Raw genomic sequence first — 22,610 nt, 5'->3', positions numbered from 1 at the left:
ATAGATAGATAGATAGATAGATAGATAGATAGATAGATAGATAGATATACACACACATACATAGATACACACACACACATATACACACACACTGGGCTTCCTGCCAAGGGAGAATTTCTCCCTTCTTTGGAGAGCTCAACATACTACGTTTGGTGGTGGGATTGTTTTGTTTTTGTTCCCTTTAGGCCATGGTTCATGGACTTAGCAATTGGCTGTGGTCAATGAGGAGGGACATTTTAATATCTTCAGCTTAGCTTCATGAGTGGGACTGAAATGTCAAAGTGACTGTTTGGGCACAATCATCTCACGGGGCTTGATTCACTGCTGCATCTGAGTTCTTCTTAACCAAGGTACCAAGGGGGCAGAAATGACTTTATGCCTCTCTGCAACTCCACTATTTTGATGATGTTGGGGCACCTTTGATCCCTAGTACAAGTCAAAGTCAGAGGAGAGTCAGGGCTGTCCCAGATGTACTTGGTGCCTATGGCCTAAGAATTCTTTGGTCAACAGCTCGGATTAGCTGGGGCAAGTCAGCACTTCACTTATGCCCCCTACTGACCCTCTGTGACAGGACCTGTTGAGGAACGACACAGAACCTTTACATCAGCTATATGCCCTGCTGGGATTTCCCCTGATAAAGATATTCCCCGGTGGCCTTATGTTTTTTCATAAGGGTTGTAGTTATTATAAGAAAAGATAAATTCTAGAGGCAAGATAAAAGCTTTCTTGCAATGAATAAACTACCTAGAAGGGGACCACAAAAGGCTTGGTACCAACATATTCAAATTGAACAATGACAGGAAACAACAAACGGACATACCAGAAAATTAAAACAAATGTTTAGATTAAATTTACAGGGGGGCTTTTTGCCCCAGAAGTTAATCAATTGGTGTTTGGAATCCGTTGCCCATGGAGGTAAGGCAAAATACATTTTATAGGGATGCAATGGAAAGAAGGCAAGAAGGACATTTCTTGGATACTAATGGCATCTAGAAGTTTGTGTGATTAGATGGTTAATAATGTTGAATCTTGTTACAGGATTAAATTGATCACTAAATCTGAAGTTCTGCAGGAACGTCCCCTGTCTGGTATTCTGGCAAGGGCCTTGCAGGTTTTCACCTTTCTGTGGAGCATTGCACAGGAGTGATTTATTAGGATTAGGTGGACTGAAATCACCACTCTGGGCAGGGAAGGTGGCGGATTTGTGGGTTATGGTGAACTTCAGTCTTTCCCATTATCTATTTATTAGAAATCTTACTTATGGTATGTAATCCTGAAACCTTAGAAAGTACCTGCATATGATTATTACCTCATCTCTCTTAGTTTGCTTTTTTCCAGTGTAGCAGTTCATAGTCTGTAGTGGGCCATGACCCTGAAGGAGGTCACATTCGTTTATCTAAGGCCAGGTCTACACTACCGCGGTAGTTCGACGGCTGGCAATCGAACTTCCGGGTTCGATTTATCGTGTCTGGTCTGGACGCGATAAGTCGAACCAGGAAGTGCTCGCCGTCGACTGCGGTACTCCACCTTAGCGAGAGGAGTACCGCGGAGTCGACGGGGGAGCCTGCCTGCCGCGTGTGGACCGCGTCTGAACCGCGGTAAATTCGAACTAAGGTATGTCGACTTCAGCTACGTTATTCACGTAGCTGAAGTTGCGTACCTTAGATCGAATTGGGGTGTTAGTGTAGACCAGGCCTAAGTGATCATGGTCCTATTCTCTCCTTCTCCCAAGAAGATTTTCCTCAGCCATTTTATCACCAGCTCCTACAGCAAAAATACACCATGTGCCACGGTGCCAATTCCGGCAGCACCTTCCTTGAAGTACCATGGGAACCAGTGCAAAAGAATTTGCAGTTCAGTTAAGGGAGACCAGTTGCCTGTGGCGGATGTCTAGCTATGGTATGATCAAGTTTAGGAACCACCAATCCACTGCATTGCCCAAATCAGATATTACGCTTTGGTTAGCCTTTGCAGTAATACAAATAAAATAGGTAAAGAACTGGAGAACAGAGTTAGTGTTCACTTCTAAAAGCACAGGAATAATCATGTTTCCTCAAACCCAGCCTGCCGATAACATCAGAGACAGACTAATCACCCACCCTGAAGGCTTAAGTGTTTTAATAGTTCTAAATCAATTCAAGCTATGTTATCCTGATCAATGCTTCTGTTTTGATTGTATTAGGATAACAGTCTTCATCAAGCATACTCAGCCTCCCTGGCTTTTTTGGCATAATATCCGGATAGAAAAAAAACACCCAATTAATATACTCTAGGCAATTGCTTTTATATGTCTGCCTGTCTCTGGAACAGGTACCAGAGCAACAGGAAGAAACAGACACTCAGTGTTGAGCAGCTGTGGATGGCTATGTGCCTTTACACTTCAGGAGTGAGTGCACAGCAAACGGAGTGCTTCCATATCCAAGTGAAGATAGATTACTGAGCATGATTTGATTACAAGAGCAAGCAGCATAATCAACCCACATTCATCTATAAGAGCCCTGCGCTTGCTACTCTATATGCTTTCTACTGAAGCATAAGGACACATAACTGGTTAACATGGAGGAAAGCAAGCCAATTAACTGATGAAAACAGAAAGGCTAGAAAATACTGGTGTGGGGAAATAGAGCAGGGGGGCCTTCTTTTTGATAGCCAGAGCTGTGAATCTGAAGGCCCCAAAATAATAGATCTCTGTTGGAGGGTGTTAGGCTAACTACCCTTACACAAAGCAGGGCCTAGGCCAGGGCCTGAACTAGACTAAAAAACACAGTTTTCTGCCAAACTCGGTCAAGTGTCATGTCCAGAGGAGGGGCAAGGAGGGAAAGAATAAAAAGCCCCAGCAGCAGCACTAGTGAAATATGTTCATGGCTGATGAAATATAATAACCGCTTGTGTGAAGCAATAGGTAACTTTAGCTAAATGCAATTTCTTAACTCATGCAGCTTCTCCTATAGGTGATCTGTGACCCACTCCGTGATTCCAGCTATCTGCAAAAATAGCCAATCATAGATCTTCTTTAAGCATCCCATGGTAACCCCCCCTTAACCCTTCACCGAAACCCCCCGGAAAATGTGTCTTGAGAAATGTACCCAAACTGGTGCCAAGTACCACCCCTGGGGAAAACCACCAAGCGCCCCTCTACCCAAATAAACACTCACTTCTCGGAAAATTTATAAGGAAGGTACCGGGGGGGGGGGGGAAAACTGACCCCGACCCTACTTTCTTAACTCACGGTTTTGGGGAGGGACTAACCCCAACCCTAATTTCTTAACTCATGACTATTGTTTGTACTTTGCTTGCGGTTTGACGAAATAAAGCAGCCTGCGAGCTGCTGCTCGGGGTGTCAGTCTTCGGACTGCACCCCAGTGCACTGATATGTATGTCAATAAACTGGCCTCAGGCTTGAGTCTTTGAACTAAAATGACTGCGTGGAGGTCTTTGACCATAACACTGGGAACTGGACTGGCAGAAACACACTGCAGAATAGACAAATTTAATTCCTCCCTGTCCTTAGCCATCTCCAAGAAATACTGTCCATTCCAGTTTTGACATTATTTATCTGCATAGTGGCATAAGCATTGAAAGGGCCTCATCCCGTAGCAGCTTCCAATCTAAGAGGCATCAGCACACATGATACAATAGGCAACAGTGTCATATGGATTTTATAGCTGAAATGTTTCATGGAACAGTTGGGTTATTTATGAGGCAGTTTCGTTTGTTTTCTCACTAGTACACAAGTTTGCATTTTGATAGGTGAGATGCTCAAATCTAGTTACATTTGTCCTCAGTGAAAACCTTAGGACTAGATTGTCCTTGGCCCTGGTGAGGTAGCAAGAAAACTCCCTCAAGGCCTCATCCCTCTTGGATCTCCCCCTAGGGCAGTAGGACTCTGCACCAACTCAGAACTGTGGTTAAATGCCACAATCTAGCTCTGGGTGTCTATTCAAAACAACTTTTCTTGGATCAGCAGCACCTCCACGTTGTAATTCAGCACTTGCTTTTGACATTTAAAGCCAATTTATTGTAACAAACCGCATTTCACATTTGATTGTAGTATTTGTTATTTGTTTCCAGTAGCATCTATAATCGGCGGGTCACTGTACAAACACAAGAGAAGGCACAATCCCTGCTGCCAAAAGCTTATATTCTAAAAAGGCAAAACAAGGAGAGGGACAGAGGAGAGAAGTAAAGAGTAGAACATAGAAGCAAAATAGCCAGATGGTGATCATTGGCCATATCCTGAAAATGGGTTCTCTCTTTTTTAAAGTAGAAAGATATATAGACTGTCCTTAAGTATCCCCCAGCCTTGCCATTATCAGCCAGTTAGTCTTCTAACTACCCCAGCAGATGTGGGTCTTCAGTAGACCCCTTACATAAGTAAAGCCAAGTTTTTCTCCACAGGATAACTTTATTAGAAGCTGAAGTTCATTCTAAAGAGAATTGCAACTTCCCCATCATAATGCACTAAAACAATTCAGACTTTTCATTCTACTTCACTACATCCAGATTCATAACTAGCACAAGACACTTCCCCTGCAGAACACTCCTAATCCTGGGATTTTGTCCAGGCCATCATGAAACTAGCCAGGGTTTTGCTTACTAACGGTAACACTATAACAGAAATAAAGTACTGGAAAGAGATGTTCAGCACACCAACTAAACTGAATATACTAGTGCAAAATAGTATCAAACAAAAGGTAATTACCTATCATAAATAAAACAAATTGTTTTATCTCTAAACCTATCTTGAATAGCAGCCTTTAGGTATAAGCATCCATGAACTGTGCACTGTTTCTGAAAAAGTAATTAATACCCTACATTTCCAACAACAGCTATCATGCAGGATTTCATTTTGAACGTTTGCTATATATGGCCAGTAAGCTTATTGCAAAATGTTTTGATTAGTCATTAGGTATTCTTAGTGTTCAAAGATATTTGTTGCTATTGTGACAATACTAGTAACAGGCTCTTAGCTCACAGCCAAAGGGACATGTAGGAGTTCCACTGAAGTTGGTGCAAGTGTGGACTTTTGCTAAGGCGATACAGTTGATTTTACAGATGACCAAAACTACTGCAACCAACAGCCTCCCCTTTTCAGAAAAGTACCATTAAAAACAAACCTTGAATGAGAATTAAATTTAAAACCAAGATTTGCTAGGAAAAAAGTCTAGGTAATGTGGTTTTTTTCACATTCCTGGGCTCAAACTGTTTAGAGCATTAGGGCTACAATAACAGAATTGGTTGAACTGAAAGTAGCTGTATGAGCAAGAGCTTAATACACAGATTCTACATTGTATGTATACAGAAATATAACTGAGAAGTGGGTGGTTTCATATGACCTATATCCATTAGGTGGGATTTTCAGAATCTCTTATCATTAGCCTAACTCTGATCCCATTAAAGTCAATGGAAGTTTTCTCATCAATGGGAGCAGAGTTAAGCCAACGTTGAACATTTTTGAAAACCCTACTCACAATGTTTTGCATTTACTGTACACAGCACCTTTCCTCCACAGGCCTCCTTGATTTTACAAAGTTTGGTAAATACACCTCTACCCCAATATAACGCTGTCCTCAGGAGCCAAAAAATCTTACCGCGTTATAGGTGAAACCACGTTATATCGAACTTGCTTTGATCCGTCGGAGCGCGCAGCCCCGCCCCCCCGGAGCGCTGCTTTACCACGTTATATCCGAATTTGTGTTATATCGGGTCGTGTTATATCGGGGTAGAGGTGTATTCCTTTCCCTACAACACCAGAGGGGAAACCCACACTCAGAAATCTAATAATAAAGTAGGACAAAGAATCTAGTCTCCTGATCCCCAAGCCCCTGCTCTCATTTCAGATTAACCAGATAATTAGCCAGATTCTGACCTCAGTTAGACTGGTATAAATCTAGAGTCACTCAAGAGAGTAATTCCAGATTTACACCAGTGTAACCAAGATCAGAATCTGGCCAGTGTGTTTAAACATAAAAACAGCATCTAAATGCTATGCATTATTATTTCTAAGAATACATGTTTGTAACAGGACACAGAAACAAAAGATAAACAGCAAAGGAAAATTGAAAAGACAGTATGGCTAAAACCACATCAACTGCTTCAAAGGACAGGGTCTTCAAGAAAGATTTTAAAAATGCAAAACTTTGCAAAAGCTTGGTGGGAAAACACTTTGCATCTGTAGTGACGCTGATAAGAAGTAAACACTCTCGGTGTCTGAAAAAAATTGCTTTATCCATTTCCCAAGTAGAGTAGTGCACTCTTCTATTTTGAAACTATTAGCAATGCTAGGTGTGGAAGGCAGACAAGAGTGCAGCCATGGCACAAGACCTGAGCCACATGTAAATCCAGGTAAGGCTTCAAAACCTTGGCTTCCTAGAAATGCATGAGCATTAACTTCCATCTATTAAAATCTGATAACAGAAGAGGTAAATGAGACAAATCCACCATTATTCCTGAAGATGCACCCTTATGCCACAGTGACTGCATTCCATTTGTATGAGGATTTATGGCCCAGCTTCCTCTTCTCTCTTTCAGTGGTGTGGTGGTTGTTTTTTTTTTTAAGCAGCAAGCCAGTCCAGTGGTCTAGTGGTAACAAAACACACTGCTACCCACAGAATCAGAGTTTATGTCCAGAGATTAACCCTTTTTCTCACTCTGGCTGGGGCAAGGAAAGCTATTGAAGCCAGACAGCTCAGGCTCTGAGAGGGAGAACCTCACTAACAATCCTCCCCATCTCCTGGGGCCATAGAGAGAGCTGAGCTGATGGACTTTGAAGAGACCACTGTCCAGCCCTCTTCCGTTTAGAGCAGAATTGCTGTTAAGTGGGGCCTTATGAAATGCGGGCAGAAAAAAAGAATAAAAGGGGAAGAAACAGTGTTCAGAGGACTCACTCCCTGCCCAGGAAATAAAAGTAAAATCTGAGGACTCTTACATCTATCTAGAGAAACTGATTCTGGAAAAAGGTGATTCTTCTTTTAATGCCTGTTTCACATAGAAGAAATGCATCTATCATGGACTGTCAGTTTCACCCTGTGCATTGTATGAATGAGCCACCTCACCTGTCTTGAGATTCCCAACAGGCTTCTGTTATACAACACAAGTACACTGCATGTATGAGTGGGAGAGGGTGAAAGGCAGGGCTGTTTTTTACTTTACATTTTAATGTGCAGCTGGTTTGGAAAACAGGAAACAAAGATATTGATGTACTGTCTAGGAGTAGACCACAGCGGGCTGTATACCACAGTAAAATCATAGAGAGACAAGGTAGGTGAAGCAATGTATTTTATAAGACCAACTTCTGTTGGTGAGAGAGGCTAGCTTTCAAGCTACACAGAGCTCTTCTGCTTGCCTTGCTCACCAACGGAAGTTGGTCCAATGAAAGATATTACCTCACTCACCTTGTCCCTCTAATATCCTGGGATCAACACAGCCACATCAACACTGCAGACAGTAAAATCATGCCAAGCAGTAATCAGTCAGGCTCTGTGTCACACTACTGCATCATCATCATGTTGGTCTGAGTGGCAGTCATTACATCTGTTTGTATGTTTCCTTGTATTGGCTTGAATAGTAAAAGTGATCATATTGTTGGAAACAAACAAAATGCTGATTCATTCACTAGGAGCAGATCTATAAAATGTTTAACAGTCATGTTGAGAAATCTCAGCAGGAGGTTAAGAAAAGAGTCTAGGGAGAACAATTAAGCTATTGCTAAATGGAAGGATTCACCAAGCTTGACAGAACTGCCATTAATCCATTGGGTTATTAAAACAGCACTAACTATAACTCTGCTACAGTTATGTCTCTGTTGACATTTCTGTATACTCCCTTATATTCAGAGGGATACAGCTTAGAGAAAGACCACCACTGTAGGCTGAAACATGCCATACAAAGAGCTAATCATACAAGGAGTTCTATTAGATGCTGCAGGCCTGAGCCTGCTGCATTTAGGCTGCAATTTGGTTAATTTCCTCCAGAGTGGTGACATCATCATGTACCCACACTGATATGGAGAGTGTGCAGGGAGAGCAACTGCTCAAATCTATATATCAAACCTGAATGGGAGTAAAGATATTAGATTGTTGTTTCAGTATATCACAGTTAAATAGTATTTTGGAGGGGAGAATTCAATTTTTCCCCCCCCAATATGTATTAATACCTGCATGTTAATATAACAAGTTCTGACACAAGTCTGTTCCATCAGAAAGTAATCTAGCTCATTACCCTCTTTTTCCTGTTGGAGATCTTTCAGTGGTGTTGTGCTTACTCTGGTGAGACAAATCACTAAGCAACAAATAACCCACCACAGCTGAATTGTGCATTACCTGTATATCGAGGCAAGTGTATTGTAATGAGGTTTACATCCGCTTTTCCACTTGGAAATCCCAGTGTCCAGGGGGTTCTGAGTCTGCCACCCTTTTTCAGTTTGCATAGTAGCTTTACTCTGTGAATGGCCGCACTGAGACTGCTTGTGGAGTAAAGTGCTCACTACTCAACCTGAGCAAAGGTGGCAGAATCAGGCCCAGGTTGTTTCCACATAGAATTTTTATGACTTATCTGGGCTGAAATTTAGCATAAGAAATTTGGCTCAAGAAACAAAAGTAAATAAAACAAAACATCCATTTGGGCTCATTATAAGTTCTGCAATATGAGCCAAATCCTTTTTCCTAACTTACATGGGACCTAATCCAATACTTAGTGCTTCTTAGGATTTGGTCCATCAGAAGTCACATTGACTTCAGCTAGGATATTTGTGTGAACAAGATGAGCAGACATGTTGTCATAAATAAAGCTAACAGGATTTGGCCTTAAGAGGTTTGCTGTCTGAGATGCTGTCTGATGTGGCAAATAAGGTATTTAGGCTATTATTTGTACCATATCAAGAATTCTTTTGCACCCGGATCTTACAAAAACTTATATACATGCATAGCTTTACTCAGGGATGTTGTCTCATTGAAGTTTATGGGAAAATTCACATGAGTAAAGTTATCAACATGTTTAACCATTTACAAGATCAGGGCCATAATGAGTATCCATAAAGGCCATGAAGATACCACTGACAGTGACACAAATTCCTGAAATATCACAATTGCCCAATAGACTAAAAAGGTTGCAGTTATCAAGTAACCAAAGTTTCAAAAATTGCCCTCACTATGCATTTACATGATAAACAATATTGCCTTTGAAAAAGTTTCTACATTCTATTGGGTAAATAATCTGCATTTAAAAAAAATCCTAAATACATATATTCACAATAGTCTAACGATAATAATACATCTTTAAAATTCCCTAGACACATATTTACATGATACCCTATTATAGTAGGCTCTGTCAATATGATGCATTTTTAAAGTCCTTAAATACGTATTTACATAATCCATACTTTAAACAGTCCTGAAATACATATTTACACAATAGACTAATCTCTCTAAAAAGCAATTGCAATCCATTGTGTCTAATCTCACACAGTTCTGTGAGGGATTTGTCTCTTTAATTTTGTCTTTTTCAATACTATCATTTAACTCATGTGGGGGGAAAAATAGGATAATCGAGGGCCTAATACTGCTCTCATTGAAGCCTCTGACAATTCCCTATTGACTGTAAGGGGTGCAAATTTGAGCCACAAAACTGTAATGCAAAACATGAAAAAAACCTGATATTTAGTCTTAAATCTTTCTAGATAATGTAGATTATTCAGTGAATGATGCTCCATACTTCTATACTTTGGAATACATAAGCACAAGAAAACCAACTAAGGGTAGAATTTCCATAGTTTAAATAATATATCTGTCAGCTACACAGCCATGGCACAAGAAAATTAATGAGTACTCTCAGAATTTGCAGCCAGCTAATAGTTAATTCGTCTTAATTAGGGGGTCAGTCTCCTAATGTAGGGCCTAATCCTGTTCTGAGATTAAGCATTTCTCATATTTATAGCAGATAGGGATCTTACTCATATGTTAATTTTAAGGATCAGCAAACCCACATCCAATATAATTTATGGCCTTGTGATTTTTTTCCCCCCCCAATGTGAGAGTTCATTTAATGCTTATGAAACTGAAATGATAGTAACTTCCAGCTAGAGCCATGTATTGTGTGGGCACGTGCTGTGTGAGGGTCCCCGTATAGCTCTGCCACATGTACCTTAATTATGACCTGCACTGCAACACCACCATTAATCCAGTCTGGAAACTCTCCTGAGCAGATAACAAAACAAAAAGCAAACCAATAAAGTTGTGGTTTTTTTTTTAAATAGGCAAAATTGCAATAGGAAATCAAAGTTTCATTTGTGACTGTCCAAAGTTTCATCAAAAGAGGTGAAAGTCTAGTACACTATTTCACGATACTGCCTAGGCACCTGTTAAACTGTTAGTTCTCCTTTCATGTAGTCTCCCACTTTTCTATATTAATTTTGTTGCCATATTTCCTCCTATTGTGAGAACTTTCACGATCTACAACTCTCTCATTCAGAGGCATGGATTGGGTTAATTGTTGAATTCATAGAGAGACACGGATAATGTATATAATAAAAAACACATGGTCAGCTAGGAACAAAACATTTTTTCTCCAAAAAGTAACCGAACTTTAAGGTAAATTGTAATGCTTTTGAAGAACGTGGACATACACCTCCTTTCCCCTATCCTTCCCCCATCCCCACTGAAGATTAAGATTGTTAAGTCCCCTAGCCATCTATTAAAAGCATTACAGAATAGCAGTAGCTGCTCAATAGTTGATGATATCATACTAGGAGTCCAATTTTCTATTCCCTCCCTGCAACTTCCCAAACATAACTATCTTCCTGGAGCATCATATGGCATGACTCATCCCAGGGTATCGATAGATTTGGTAAAATTCAGAAAAGTTTTAAAGTTATGGTATTCTGAAAATGTTAACAAAATTGTCATGAACTGGACTAAGACTGCACAGGACACAAACAAAAACAAAAAAGGATTTTCTCACTACTACTGAAACCAACTCTGTGGTGTTAAAGAGCTATTGCTGATTTTGTTGCATTTATTCAAAAACTCACCAAAAATCCTTCTTTATAATCTTCCCTCCCCCCCCCCCCCGCCAAAAAAAGAGAGAAATATGGGTCTAATCCAGTCCCATTTAAGTCAATGGGAGTTTTGTCATTGGCTTCAATGGGAGTAGGACCAGGCCCAACAGTAGCAAAGTTCTGACATTACCACCTGACTCTGCAACCAAAATGGCATTTCCTGGGCATTTCATAAACAATATTGGCTAATGGGAATTAGAGGGACTGTACAGAAAAGTTCCCATAAAGAATCAGTGAGCAGACTGTTTTAAATATTATATTACAGTAATGCCATGTCTGCTAAAGATGCAGCCTAGCGATATTTTTTCCTTGGATTGCTTTTTAATCTTTCTTTCTACATTACTTCAAGTGCAGGAAAAGACAGACACATCTCTAGATATTAGCTGCTCACAACATGTATAAAGACCGAGAGGCCAAACTTCAATGAAGCTACTCGGATTTACACTTAGGGTGACCAGATGTCCCGATTTTATAGGGACAGTCCCAATATTTGGAGCTTTTTCTTATATAGGCACCTATTACCCTCCACCCCCGTCCTGATTTTTCATACTTGCTATCTGGTCACCCTATTTACACCAGATGAGGATTTGGCTTTGGGAGTATTTCTCTGCCAAGAATCATCAAAATATTTCAGTCCACTAAATTTAACAGCATTTGCCATATGGTTATTTCTCTCTTGAAAGACCCCAAGAGGAAGCAGCTATGTACAAATGTAAAGTTATCTTTCCTAACTTCTCTGAAACACAAGGTATAGTTGAAAATAAGGCACTTAAAGTCTGCAACTTATTTCCTCTTCTTTGAATGATTACTATAAATGTTAGTCTCACTAGATTGTAATCAGATCAGACATTTTAGTATTATATGGATTTGCAAGTGTGTGTGTATATATATATATATATATATATATATATATACACACACACACACACACACATACATACACACACACACACACACACACAGAGAGCGAGCACGCTTTAAATGGTTGCTTATAATTATCTCAATGAATACACTGTAATACAATATTACAATGAATAAAGTTTGCAACACATAAACATAAACAGAGATACAAAATCATTATTCAATATGATTGTATTTATTAAATAATGTTTTCATGTTCCCACCCAAAAATAATTATGCCAAAATAACATTTAGATTCTTCAACGTGGAATTTCATAGTGGGAAAAACAATAAAAAATCTTGGATCTAGTTATCTTTCATGTGTTTTTTTAATAATTTTCCTTGCTACTTGTATTAATGATAAAAGAAATGACAGTTTGAACAAACGTTTGTGTCCTCAAAATCCATATGCTCCTCCTGTTTGATCCTACAGTGAAGTTTAAATGCCTAAATTCATTTTGATAGTGATAGAGAAATGTTAACACATGCAGGATCAAGACTTCACCAAAGGATCAATCAGAAGATGAAGTGAGGTACTAAGGGAGAACGTTCTTATTCAAAAAGAAATATCTGCAAAAATAAGCTAATTAAACAACAGGACACAAAGTAAATTGCTACCTTTTGAATTCTCTTCTCCCACCTCCCAAGTTTATTCCATTGTGCATAACCTCTATTAAGTTAATACAAATTAGAAAAATTCAGTCATATATGAACTCTTTGTACTTATGTACAGCAGTGGTATCCAAAGAGTTATTGATTGATCTGACATACTATACACAGTGGAAGCCCTTTATAAAATGGACCAAATTTAGATAATTTATAAGGTTCGAATCCATTTAAGTCAGTGGAATTGCACTCACTTATATCATAGTTGAATTTGGCCAAGTATGAATTAAGAGGTGATGGAAGATTCCGCCTTGAAGTGCCTGGCACCTGCCTGTTAAAGTGTAAATACCACAAAGGGAGAGAAATTGTTACGGGTAGTACATAGGTATGACTAGTAATGGGATGAAATTAAAGAGAATATGTAGTATGACTCTCAAGAAAAAGTAATGATAGTGATGTCTATTAGTCTTTGGAACTCTAAAACCAGGGGAAAGAATAGTAAATGTACAATAGGATCAATTTTGCATTGGCAGGGAAATGAACTAGATGATCTAAGAGGTCTTGTAAGATTCTACAGGATGATGTTTATTGTACAGTACTTTTGGTGCTGAGACACAACTGCAGAGGCACTTTGAAAATGAAATTTAGGTGACTGATTTAGAGAAGCAAGCAGATTTTACATATCTAACCAACCTAAATTATTATTAATATTTATTTGCATTATGATTGCACTTAAGAACCTCAATCAAGGACACGTTGAATTAGGCTACATACAAATAACAAAGACGACAGTCACTGCCTCAGAGGACTTGTTCCCTGCCATTTGCAGATGCAAAAAAAAAGAAAAGAGGGCTAACTCAAGGTGAATTGAAAATAATAAAGACTGGCCCTTATATATGTATCTCCTCTCATCAATGCTACTTACTAAAATATTGTCAAAACAAGATTTTTTTAAACTCTGTATCCTCCTCCCTCAGACCATTTCTTCAGTGATGTTATAATCTAGGGTTTATTTCACTATTAGTTACTATGGAAATAACTGTGACGGCACAAACACATAATTTTGGCATTGCTAATGGCCTAGTCCTGCACCACTGAGGTCAATGGGAGTTCTGCCATTGGTTTCAACAAGAACAAGAATTAGTCAAGTGACAGAGGTGAGTAATTTATTATAAAAATAAAAGCTCTCTCATTGTTATTTAAAAAAAAAAACCTCAATATTAAGCTATGATGGGAAAGCAAGTGCTCAAGAATTTCTTTGTTTTTCCACTTCCAGTGGCAATCTTCTCTACTGAGATGATCAACACGAGACCAAAGTATGGGGGGATGGGGCCCCGCAGGCAGGTAATTGCTCTTTTACACATGGAAAACCTGTATTCCTTTTCATCTTGATATCTTTCCACTGGAAGATAGCAACTGAAAGATTTTTATTTTTTTTCCTGAGGGAACAGTTATTTTCCCTTTCACACTGGAAAAAAAAAAACTCTGTTGAAGAGAGAGCCTTGATAAAGTCAGCATCACTGTTCTTGATAAACCCTTCCTATTTCCTCCATTCTGGGGGCAAGAAATCACATTTCTCTGTCGCAGGCTTACAGCTGTTCTAGGGAAGAATGAATCCTATTACCTAGATTTAGAAAGCTAATAAGCAGCTTGCCTCAAGGATGAACTTCTAGTCCCTTCATGCGCATGCAGAGAAACAATACCGCTAAAAAGATGTACTGTAGTTTTTAGAAGAGATGCCCCCAACCCCACCCCAAAAAAGTCTGCATGTTTACTAAAGCCTTTTATCCAGCTATGTTCACTCCAATAGCCATCCAGACACTGTCCAGTATCTTGGCTTTCCATCAGCCAATCCAAATCTAGTAACCCAGCATCAGTTAGAGAACTTGTTAGCTCAGAGGGAGGGAGAGAGACAGCTAATAAGCTGTCCAGGGAGCCTGCAGTCTGCTGTCAGCCAGGAATCTGACTTGAGATATCTCTTTTAGGGCATTCAATTGATGCCAGAAGTCAATAGATTGAAGCTTTTGAGAAAGGTTTGCCTCTGTCATTTATAAAATAGTAAAACCAACAGTGATCTGGTGAAGTAGGGTTCCAAGAAGAGAGGCTGAGGGCACCTACTCCTTCAAATTAGTGGGAAGGTAAATAGCCAACTATTAGCAGAGTCAGAAAAAACAATCGAGATGGTGAGTGACTATTATAGCAATTTCATGTAGAAGCATACAGTATTGCAGATCCTGAATTTAGAAGGTATTGCACTATTTCATAGTATAAGGCCAGTAAGGTAGAAAGATTCATTCAAATTTGCTTTTCTTCATTATAAGACTAAAGTAATTATTTCCAATGACTCCTTAGGAGGCACATGCTAAATAGTACCTCTAAGAAAATAAGCACATGCAAACAGAGAGATAAAAGAAAGAAAAAAATTATGATGAATGTGAAATTGCTAAAACAGCAAATATTCTAGTTAGTATATTTCAATTTGTAGTTTTGAAAAATTACAAGTTGAAATACAAGAAATTTTTCCAAATGCATTTTTCCATGTAAATACAGGTAACAGTATCATCCCAAAGGACAGCAGGTGTTCCAAAGTAACATATTTTAAAAATGAAGCTAAAACAATGTTGTGTGATAACACAATACAGTTTCCAAGTCTTCTTTCCAAAGCAGAGCTTTCCTGATTATAAGTGAGGGAATTATATGCTGCACTTACAGGAGTAAGAATTCTATCTACCAGCTGTTTTCCCACATCTAAATACTGTGTTTCTGTGATCCTTCAGATGAGTGTTCTTCTATCTGCTTTTCTATGCATTGGAGACTATTACCACTGAAGTTAACTGCAAAACTATTGACTTCCCTGGATCAGGCCCTGTGAGGAGTTAAATAACTTCAGAGGCATTAGTCAATATTTTGGAAACATATAACATTTCTTCCCTGAAGTTCTCTGATTTCTGGTGAGGGTTTTTTCCCCCCCCTAGAGGTTTGTTTATATTACCCTTTCTGCAAACAATTCCTTGGTTTTCTTAGACTCATCCTGAAATCCTTTCTCAGGCAAAACACCCACTACTGGGGAAGCACTAATGGATCAAGTGCTTGTTCAGGTTATCATTCACTTCCATGAAGGAAAGCTAACCAGCTGTGGTCCTTAAGGGCCTCAGTGTGAATAACTCAAATTGTCAATTTTTGATTAAACAGCTACAGTTATAAAGTTTTACTCCACAAAGGTAAGTGACTAGAGTGAAATCCTTGCAAGCTGCATGGGCACTTTTCAAAGACACCATAATAGAGGCCCAACTTAAATGTATACCCCAAATTAAAAAACACAGTAAAAGAACTAAAAAAAAAGAGCCAACGTGGCTTAACAACCATGTAAAAGAAGCAGTGAGAGATAAAAAGGCATCTTTTAAAAAGTGGAACTCAAATCCTAGTGAGGTAAATAGAAAAGAGCATAAACACTGCCAGTGTAAAAATGTAATAAGAAAAGCCAAAAAGGAGTTTGAAGAACAGCTAGCCAAGAACTCAAAAGGTAATAACAAAATGTTTTTTAAGAACATCAGAAGCAGGAAACCTGCTAAACAACCAGTGGGGCCCCTGGACGATTGAGATACAAAAGGAGCACTTAAAGAGGATAAAGTCATTTCGGAGAAACTAAATGAATTTTTTGCTTCAGTCTTCACGGCTGAGGATGTTAGGGAGATTCCCAAACCTGAGCCGCCCTTTGTAGATGACAAATCAATCTGTGACAATTCTTCAGAAGTGTCACTAGAGGAGGTTTTGGAATTAATTGATAAACTTAACAGTAACAAGTCACTGGGACCAGATGGCATTCACCCAAGAGTTCTGAAAGAACTCAAATGTGAAACTGTGGAATTATTAATTATGGTTTGTAACCTGTCCTTTAAATCAGCTTCTGTACCCAATGACTGGAAGATAGCTAATGTAACGCCAATATTTAAAAAGGGCTCTAGAGGTGATCCCAGCAATTACAGACCTGTAAGTCTAACGTCAGTACAGGTCAAATTAGCTGAAACAATAGTAAAGAATAAAATTGTCAGACACGTAGAAGAACATAAATTGTTGGGCAAAAGTCAACATGGTTTCTGTAAAGGGAAATCATGTCTTACTAATCTATTAGAGTTCTTTGGAGGGGTCAAATAAACATGTGGACAAGGGGGATCCAGTGGACATAGTGTACTTAGATTTCCAAAAAGCCTTTGACAAGGTCCCAGACCAAATGCTCTTACGTAAATTGTCATGGGATAAGAGGGAAGATCCTTTCATGGACTGAGAACTGGTTAAAAGACAGGGAACAAAGGGTAGGAATAAATGGTAAATTTTCAGAACGGAGAGGGGTAACTAGTGGTGTTCCCCAAGGGTCAGTCTTAGGACCAATCCTATTCAACTTATTCATAAATGATCTGGAGAAAGGGGTAAACAGTGAGGTGGCAAAGTTTGCAGACGATACTAAACTGCTCAAGATAGTTAAGACCAAAGCAGACTGTGAAGAACTTCAAAAAGATCTCACAAAACTAAGTGATTGGGCAAGAAAATGGCAAATGAAATTTAATGTGGATAAATGTAAAGTAATGCATATTGGAACAAATAACCCCATATATACAATATGATGTAATTTAGCTACAACTAATCAAGAAAGAGATCTTGGCATCATCGTGGATAGTTCTCTGAAGACGTCCAAGCAGTGTGCAGCGGCAGTCAAAAAAGCAAACAAGAGGTTAGGAATCATTAAAAAAGGGATAGAGAATAAGATGGAGAATATCTTATTGCCCTTATATAAATCCATGGAATGCCCACATCTTGAATACTGCGTACACACGTGGTCTCCTCATCTCAAAAAAGATATACAGACACCCCCCCGACTTACGCAATCATTCCATTCCGGAAAGCCTTGCGTAACTCGAATTTTGCATAAGTCGGAAACATATACTCATATGTTACGCAAAAATTTCCACAACTCAGAAATCCTATTTCTGGTTTATGGAACTTTTTCCATAAGTGCAAATTTGCATAAGTTGGGTCTTGGGTAACCCGGGGAGCGTCTGTACTGGCATTAGAAAAGGTTCAGAGAAGGGCAACTAAAACGATTAGGGGTTTGGAACGGGTCCCATATGAGTAGAGATTAAAGAGGCTAGGACTTTTCAGCTTGGAAAAGAGGAGACTAAGGGGGGATATGATAGAGGTATATAAAATCATGAGTGGTGTGGAGAAAGTGAATAAGGAAAAGTTATTTACTTGTTCACATAATATAAGAACTAGGGACCACCAAATTAAATTAATGGGCAGCAGGTTTAAAACAAATATATGGAAGTTCTTCTTCATACAGTGCACAGTCAACCTGTGGAACTCCTTGCCTGGGAAGGTTGTGAAGGCTGGGACTATGACAGGGTTTAAAAGAGAACTAGATAAATTCATGGAGGTTAAGTCCATTAATGGCTATTAGCCAGGATGGGTAAGGAATGGTGTCCCTAGCCTCTGTTTGTCAGAGGGTGGAGATGGATGGCCGGAGAGAGAGATCACTTGATCATTACCTGTTAGGTTCACTCCCTCTGGGACACCTGGCATTGGTCACTGTCAGTACAGGATACTGGGCTGGATGGACCTTTGGTCTAACCCAGTATTGCCATTCTTATGTTCTTAAATCATAAAATTGGGTTTTCTGAGTTACAGCCATGTCACACAATATGCATATTACACCAAAGCAAGAGTTTTATTTTCCATGTATGCCCCTTAGTGTAAATTATCTGTGAGTATGACCTGCCCACTGGGATGCAGAGAAAAGGAGGCTTGTTTCTAAGAGGTTTCTGCTCAGTCTGCAGATTAAAGAGGGAAATATTTTGCCATGGAAATCTCATGCATAATTGTAAAAGGAAAACTGCACTTGGTTTTATAGAGTCGCCTTTAAACGGATTAAGGAGCCTGCTAAACCTTGTCTTCTGCTGCAAATGAATTAGCTACTCAGGAGCAATTAAAGCAGCGCTCAAGCACGGAGATAAAGTTGTGCCCCCCGGTGACCTTCTGCTGGAGGAAGCGGCGTTTCGACTGGCAGGACTCGGGCAAGGAGACAAGCTGCTCACCGAGTCCCAGTACACCGGCTCCAGGCTCTGCACCTCCTGTCCACACCAGTACTCCCCCTACGCCCCAAATCAGAACACTGCGAAGCCGCCCAGAGCCACATCACCCCCCACCCTGTGTACACAACCCCGCACCCCCAGCTCCAAAATACTGTCTACACGCGCCCAGCACTCCAACCCGAATCCAATGCTCCAGCTCCCCTCCCCTCCCAAAACCAACCCCCCATCCCCCGCCGCCCAATCGTGGGCTCCGGATCCCCCCTAGCCTGAGCACCCGCCCGCACCCCCGTCCGAGTGCACCTTCCCCTGCCCAAGGCCAGCTCCCTGCAGCAGATGCTCGGACCTCTCCGCCCCAGACAAGCCCCCCAGAGCCGAAGCCCAGCGGCGGCGATGCACCTGCTCCGGCCCCGGGGAGCAGGCGGCTTTCCGAAGAGTTCTGGCCCCCGCTCGCCCGCAGCCCTGCGCCCACCGAGCCCCAACTTTCCCAGCTCCCCGAGGAGGCAGCAACAAGCCCCCCGCGCCGCGGGGAGGGAGCTGCTCCCAAACCCCTGTCCCCCCGCGCAAGGGGCAGGCAGGGGAGCCCCAGCCCCTTCGCTCCGCGCGGGGAGCCGAGGGGGCCCAGCCCCCAGGAGCTGCCGAGGGAAACAAACTCTTGCTGCGGCTGTTCACTTGCTGGAGCCGCGATGTAAACAGGCCAGACGGAGGCTCCGGCTCGCCCCATCCGCATGCACCGAGCGCCCGCTCAGCCTGGCGCCCCTTTCCCGGCGGCGGGGGGCAGGAGGGCTTACCGTAGGGAGAGGTGGAGGCTTCCCCCTTCCTGGCCATCTTCCCCCGCTGCCCTCTGTGCTGGCGGAGCCTGGAGCCCGGGCGCCTCTTCCCCGCTCCTCAGCGCGCTCTTTGTTGCTGTGATGGCATGGGAGGCAGCAGCGGCCGGGCAGCCTGGCGCTGGGCTCCGCTCCGCTGCTGCGCCCAACACTGACCCCTCTTGTCCCGTCTGGGCGCCAACCAGCCACTGCGCCGAATCTGCGGGGGCGGCGTTTCGGCAGCGGCAGGCAGGGGAGAGGGAGCCGGGGGAGCTGTGTGCTCGGAGGGAGCCAACCCGGGCTGGCCTTGCAAGGGCGGGGGGGGGGGGGGGGGCTGCGTGTGACACCTCCTGCAGCGCACGGACCCCACACTCCGCGCGCAGAGCCCCCCTCCCCCCACAATGCAGCAGCAGCAGCACCACGCAGGCGGCCCGGGAGCGCTGCACGCCCCCCGCCCCAAAAAGCAGCCTCCCTAACTTCTCCTGCAGCCTGGCCCCTGCTGGCACGATAACTTCGGCAACTCCTGAGCAGGGCTGCGGGGCCTGCCCTGGGGGAGCGAGGATAGGAAGGGAGCGGTGTAACTCAAACGCACCTTGTTGGGCGTGGGAGGTTGCACTAGGAAGATGGAAGTTACAAAGCCCATCTGGCTTCAAGGGTGGAGGCCGGAAGCTGAGCTGCTGATGGGGGAGAATCGGTTCAGCTGAGGACAGCAAGGAGCGCTCTCCCCGTCGGAAGAGCGCCTCTTGGAAAGATTGGCAAGCTGTGTCGTGTCCACAGGGTCATACTGTTGCTTGAGACATTTTGTCACGCATAGAAACTATGCCGAACTCACCAGCAGTTTGTTGCTTGAGCCTTTGGCAAGGGGCCCTTGGACTTGGAAAGTTTCCTTTCCATTTTGTTATGCCATGATGGAGCTGTTCTTTCCTCTCGTGCTGATGAGTGTCTGGGACAGCCGGGTTGTGTCTTACCACGAGTCAGAGAGCTGCGTCCGGAGAGGTAGAAGGGGCATCCTGTATGCTTTCCCAATGGCCTCTGGGCTGAGTGCGGCGGAACTTTTCCAAGACTTGCACGTGGAGATTTGTCATTCTCCTGATCTGAATGCATTTCATGATCAGGTAAAGGGCCAAGACCCATCTCAGTCCATGCATCATCCCAGCAGCAGTGTACGTTAGCTATGACGATAGGAACCTTCTCTTGTAGCAGCTAAAGGGGTCACTCGGGAAGAACGGGGAAGGCTTAATCCAGTGCTGAGCTCCATTTTGAAAATCAGTATGGCTCAGTCAGTGCTGCAGCAAAAGGGCCCTGTAATCGAATCCCAGCCTCAGATTTACAGTTTAGTCCATTGTTAGCACGGTGCCATTAAGATGATTAAGCAGTACGTTTCTGATCGCTGGTCCCCCTTCCCCCTTTTGCAATATCCCTATGTAATTCTTGACACAAGCCTGCCTACAAAACCAAGATTTATAGTTTGTCGGTATATAAAGAAAAGACATTAGGGGAAGGATACTATCCAAAGCCTGAAGGAAAGAATGCCTATGTCAATACTTTCTTTGAAAAGCAGGATGAGATCCTCAAATCAAGGTGCTAATAAGTGCCAAATAATATTACTTATTATACTCATGTGCATGTGAAAACTAAACTATGGGAGCTGTTCACATACATTTACTGAGACAGCAGGATAAAAACACAAAAGGAAGACCATGATTTTCAGTTATTTTACCTACAAGTTTTGAAGTAATAGCTGCAATCAGTCATTCCTATACATTCATCCCTGTGCATTGTGAGGGAATCAAGTTTCACCAGGTTATGGCAACGTTTGTTTTCCCTTTGCAATGCCGTTACAGCCAGAAGAGTTACTGTTCAACAGCTCTGATACCTGTGTGTATTCTGAATTCTAGCATTTTATATTGCTTTCAAAAATAAGATTTTGCTACTTTTTAGCACTGCAGAGCCACTGCAACATTGGGACAACAAATAAGATTCTTCCTTGGCTCAGGTAACATCAACAGATCTGTTCACTAAATCTCTGTTGCCAAAGTGGCCTGATGTATAAGGCAGAAAGAGAACACAATCTAACCTACAGATTCTAGGTTGAGATGTCTGGGCTAGCAATTAGAAAACCCATCTATTTACACCATGGGCATAGACAACTGGGAGCTTGGGGGCCTGAGCACCCCTTCCCCCCCCCCCCCCCCGCCCATTAGGGATTGTGTTAATAAATAAAGGAAACATGAGTTTGGAACATAAACTTGTTAATTAAAAGTGGCAAATTTAATCCTGGTACAAATTTAATCCTGGTACAAAACTACTCATTAGAGTGAGATTCATCAGATATTATTTTATTATTTTTAATTCTCACCTTTGTCAGTCCGTCCCTCCACTAATGCAAGTTGACACCACACCATTCTATTTTGTTGCGAGCACGTTCTTTCCATTTCTGGCCAAAGAGTTTTGTCATGGGATTGGCCCAGAGCATTTTTGGTTTGCCCAGCAGTCACTTGTGGTCTCTGGGAATCCAGTCACTGATGCAGGTTATCCACCTATGGTCTTGCCTGCGGACTACATGACCCACCCATCTTCGCTTTGCATCGTATATTGCCTGCACCAAATCGGTCACCTCTGTACGCCTTCTGATCTCCTCATTCAGTATATGATCACAGAGCAATATCTTACACATTTGCCTTTCCATTGCTCTCTGGGTGACAGCGAGTTTTTCTTCCTCTGCTTTCATCATTGACCAGCTTTCCGCTCTGTATATCATTGCTGGCAGAACCAGGGAGTTAAACAGTTCTTTCCTTTTCTTCCTGGGCAGTTCATCATCCGTTAGAGACGCCTTTATTTTGTTGAAACTTGCCCACCCCGCATTTCACCTCCTACTGCATTCCCCTTCGAATGAGTTGTCTCTGCTCAGCTGCTGACCCAGATAAATATATTTGTTGACCGCCTCGATTTCTTTCCCGTTTACAGAGATGATTCCTTCTGCACAATGCTCATTCTGCATCCACTTGGTCTTCGACGTGTTCACTTCTAACCCAATATCATGAGAAAGTATTTGCAGTTGCTGCAATTTGTTCTCCAGTTCTTATGTGTCCTTTAATTAATTCTGCTTCCCCCCAATTAAAAAGGTTGTCTAGGTGCCTGTTACAAGTAAAGTGAGCAAGG

The 22,610-nt window shown here is 41.9% G+C and overlaps 1 protein-coding gene across 1 annotated transcript in view; it reads right to left on the bottom strand.

The window, feature by feature from the left end:
* LOC113407189 (choline transporter-like protein 5) overlaps window positions 1-19,533 on the bottom strand; it is a 200,709-nt gene extending 181,176 nt beyond the window's left edge. The window contains exon 1 of the mRNA XM_026655325.2: window positions 19,434-19,533. Coding sequence (XP_026511110.1) covers window positions 19,434-19,470 — 37 coding nt within the window. The 5' untranslated portion in view covers window positions 19,471-19,533. The remainder of the gene's footprint in view (window positions 1-19,433) is intronic.
* Between the last annotated feature and the right edge of the window lie 3,077 nt (window positions 19,534-22,610).

This window comes from Terrapene carolina, unplaced genomic scaffold, assembly GCF_002925995.2.
Source record: "Terrapene carolina triunguis isolate 2854851 unplaced genomic scaffold, T_m_triunguis-2.0 Scaffold210, whole genome shotgun sequence".
Lineage (NCBI taxonomy): Eukaryota > Metazoa > Chordata > Testudines > Emydidae > Terrapene > Terrapene triunguis.
Note: the sequence above shows the minus strand (reverse complement) of the source record. Positions and strands in the feature narration are given on the sequence as shown.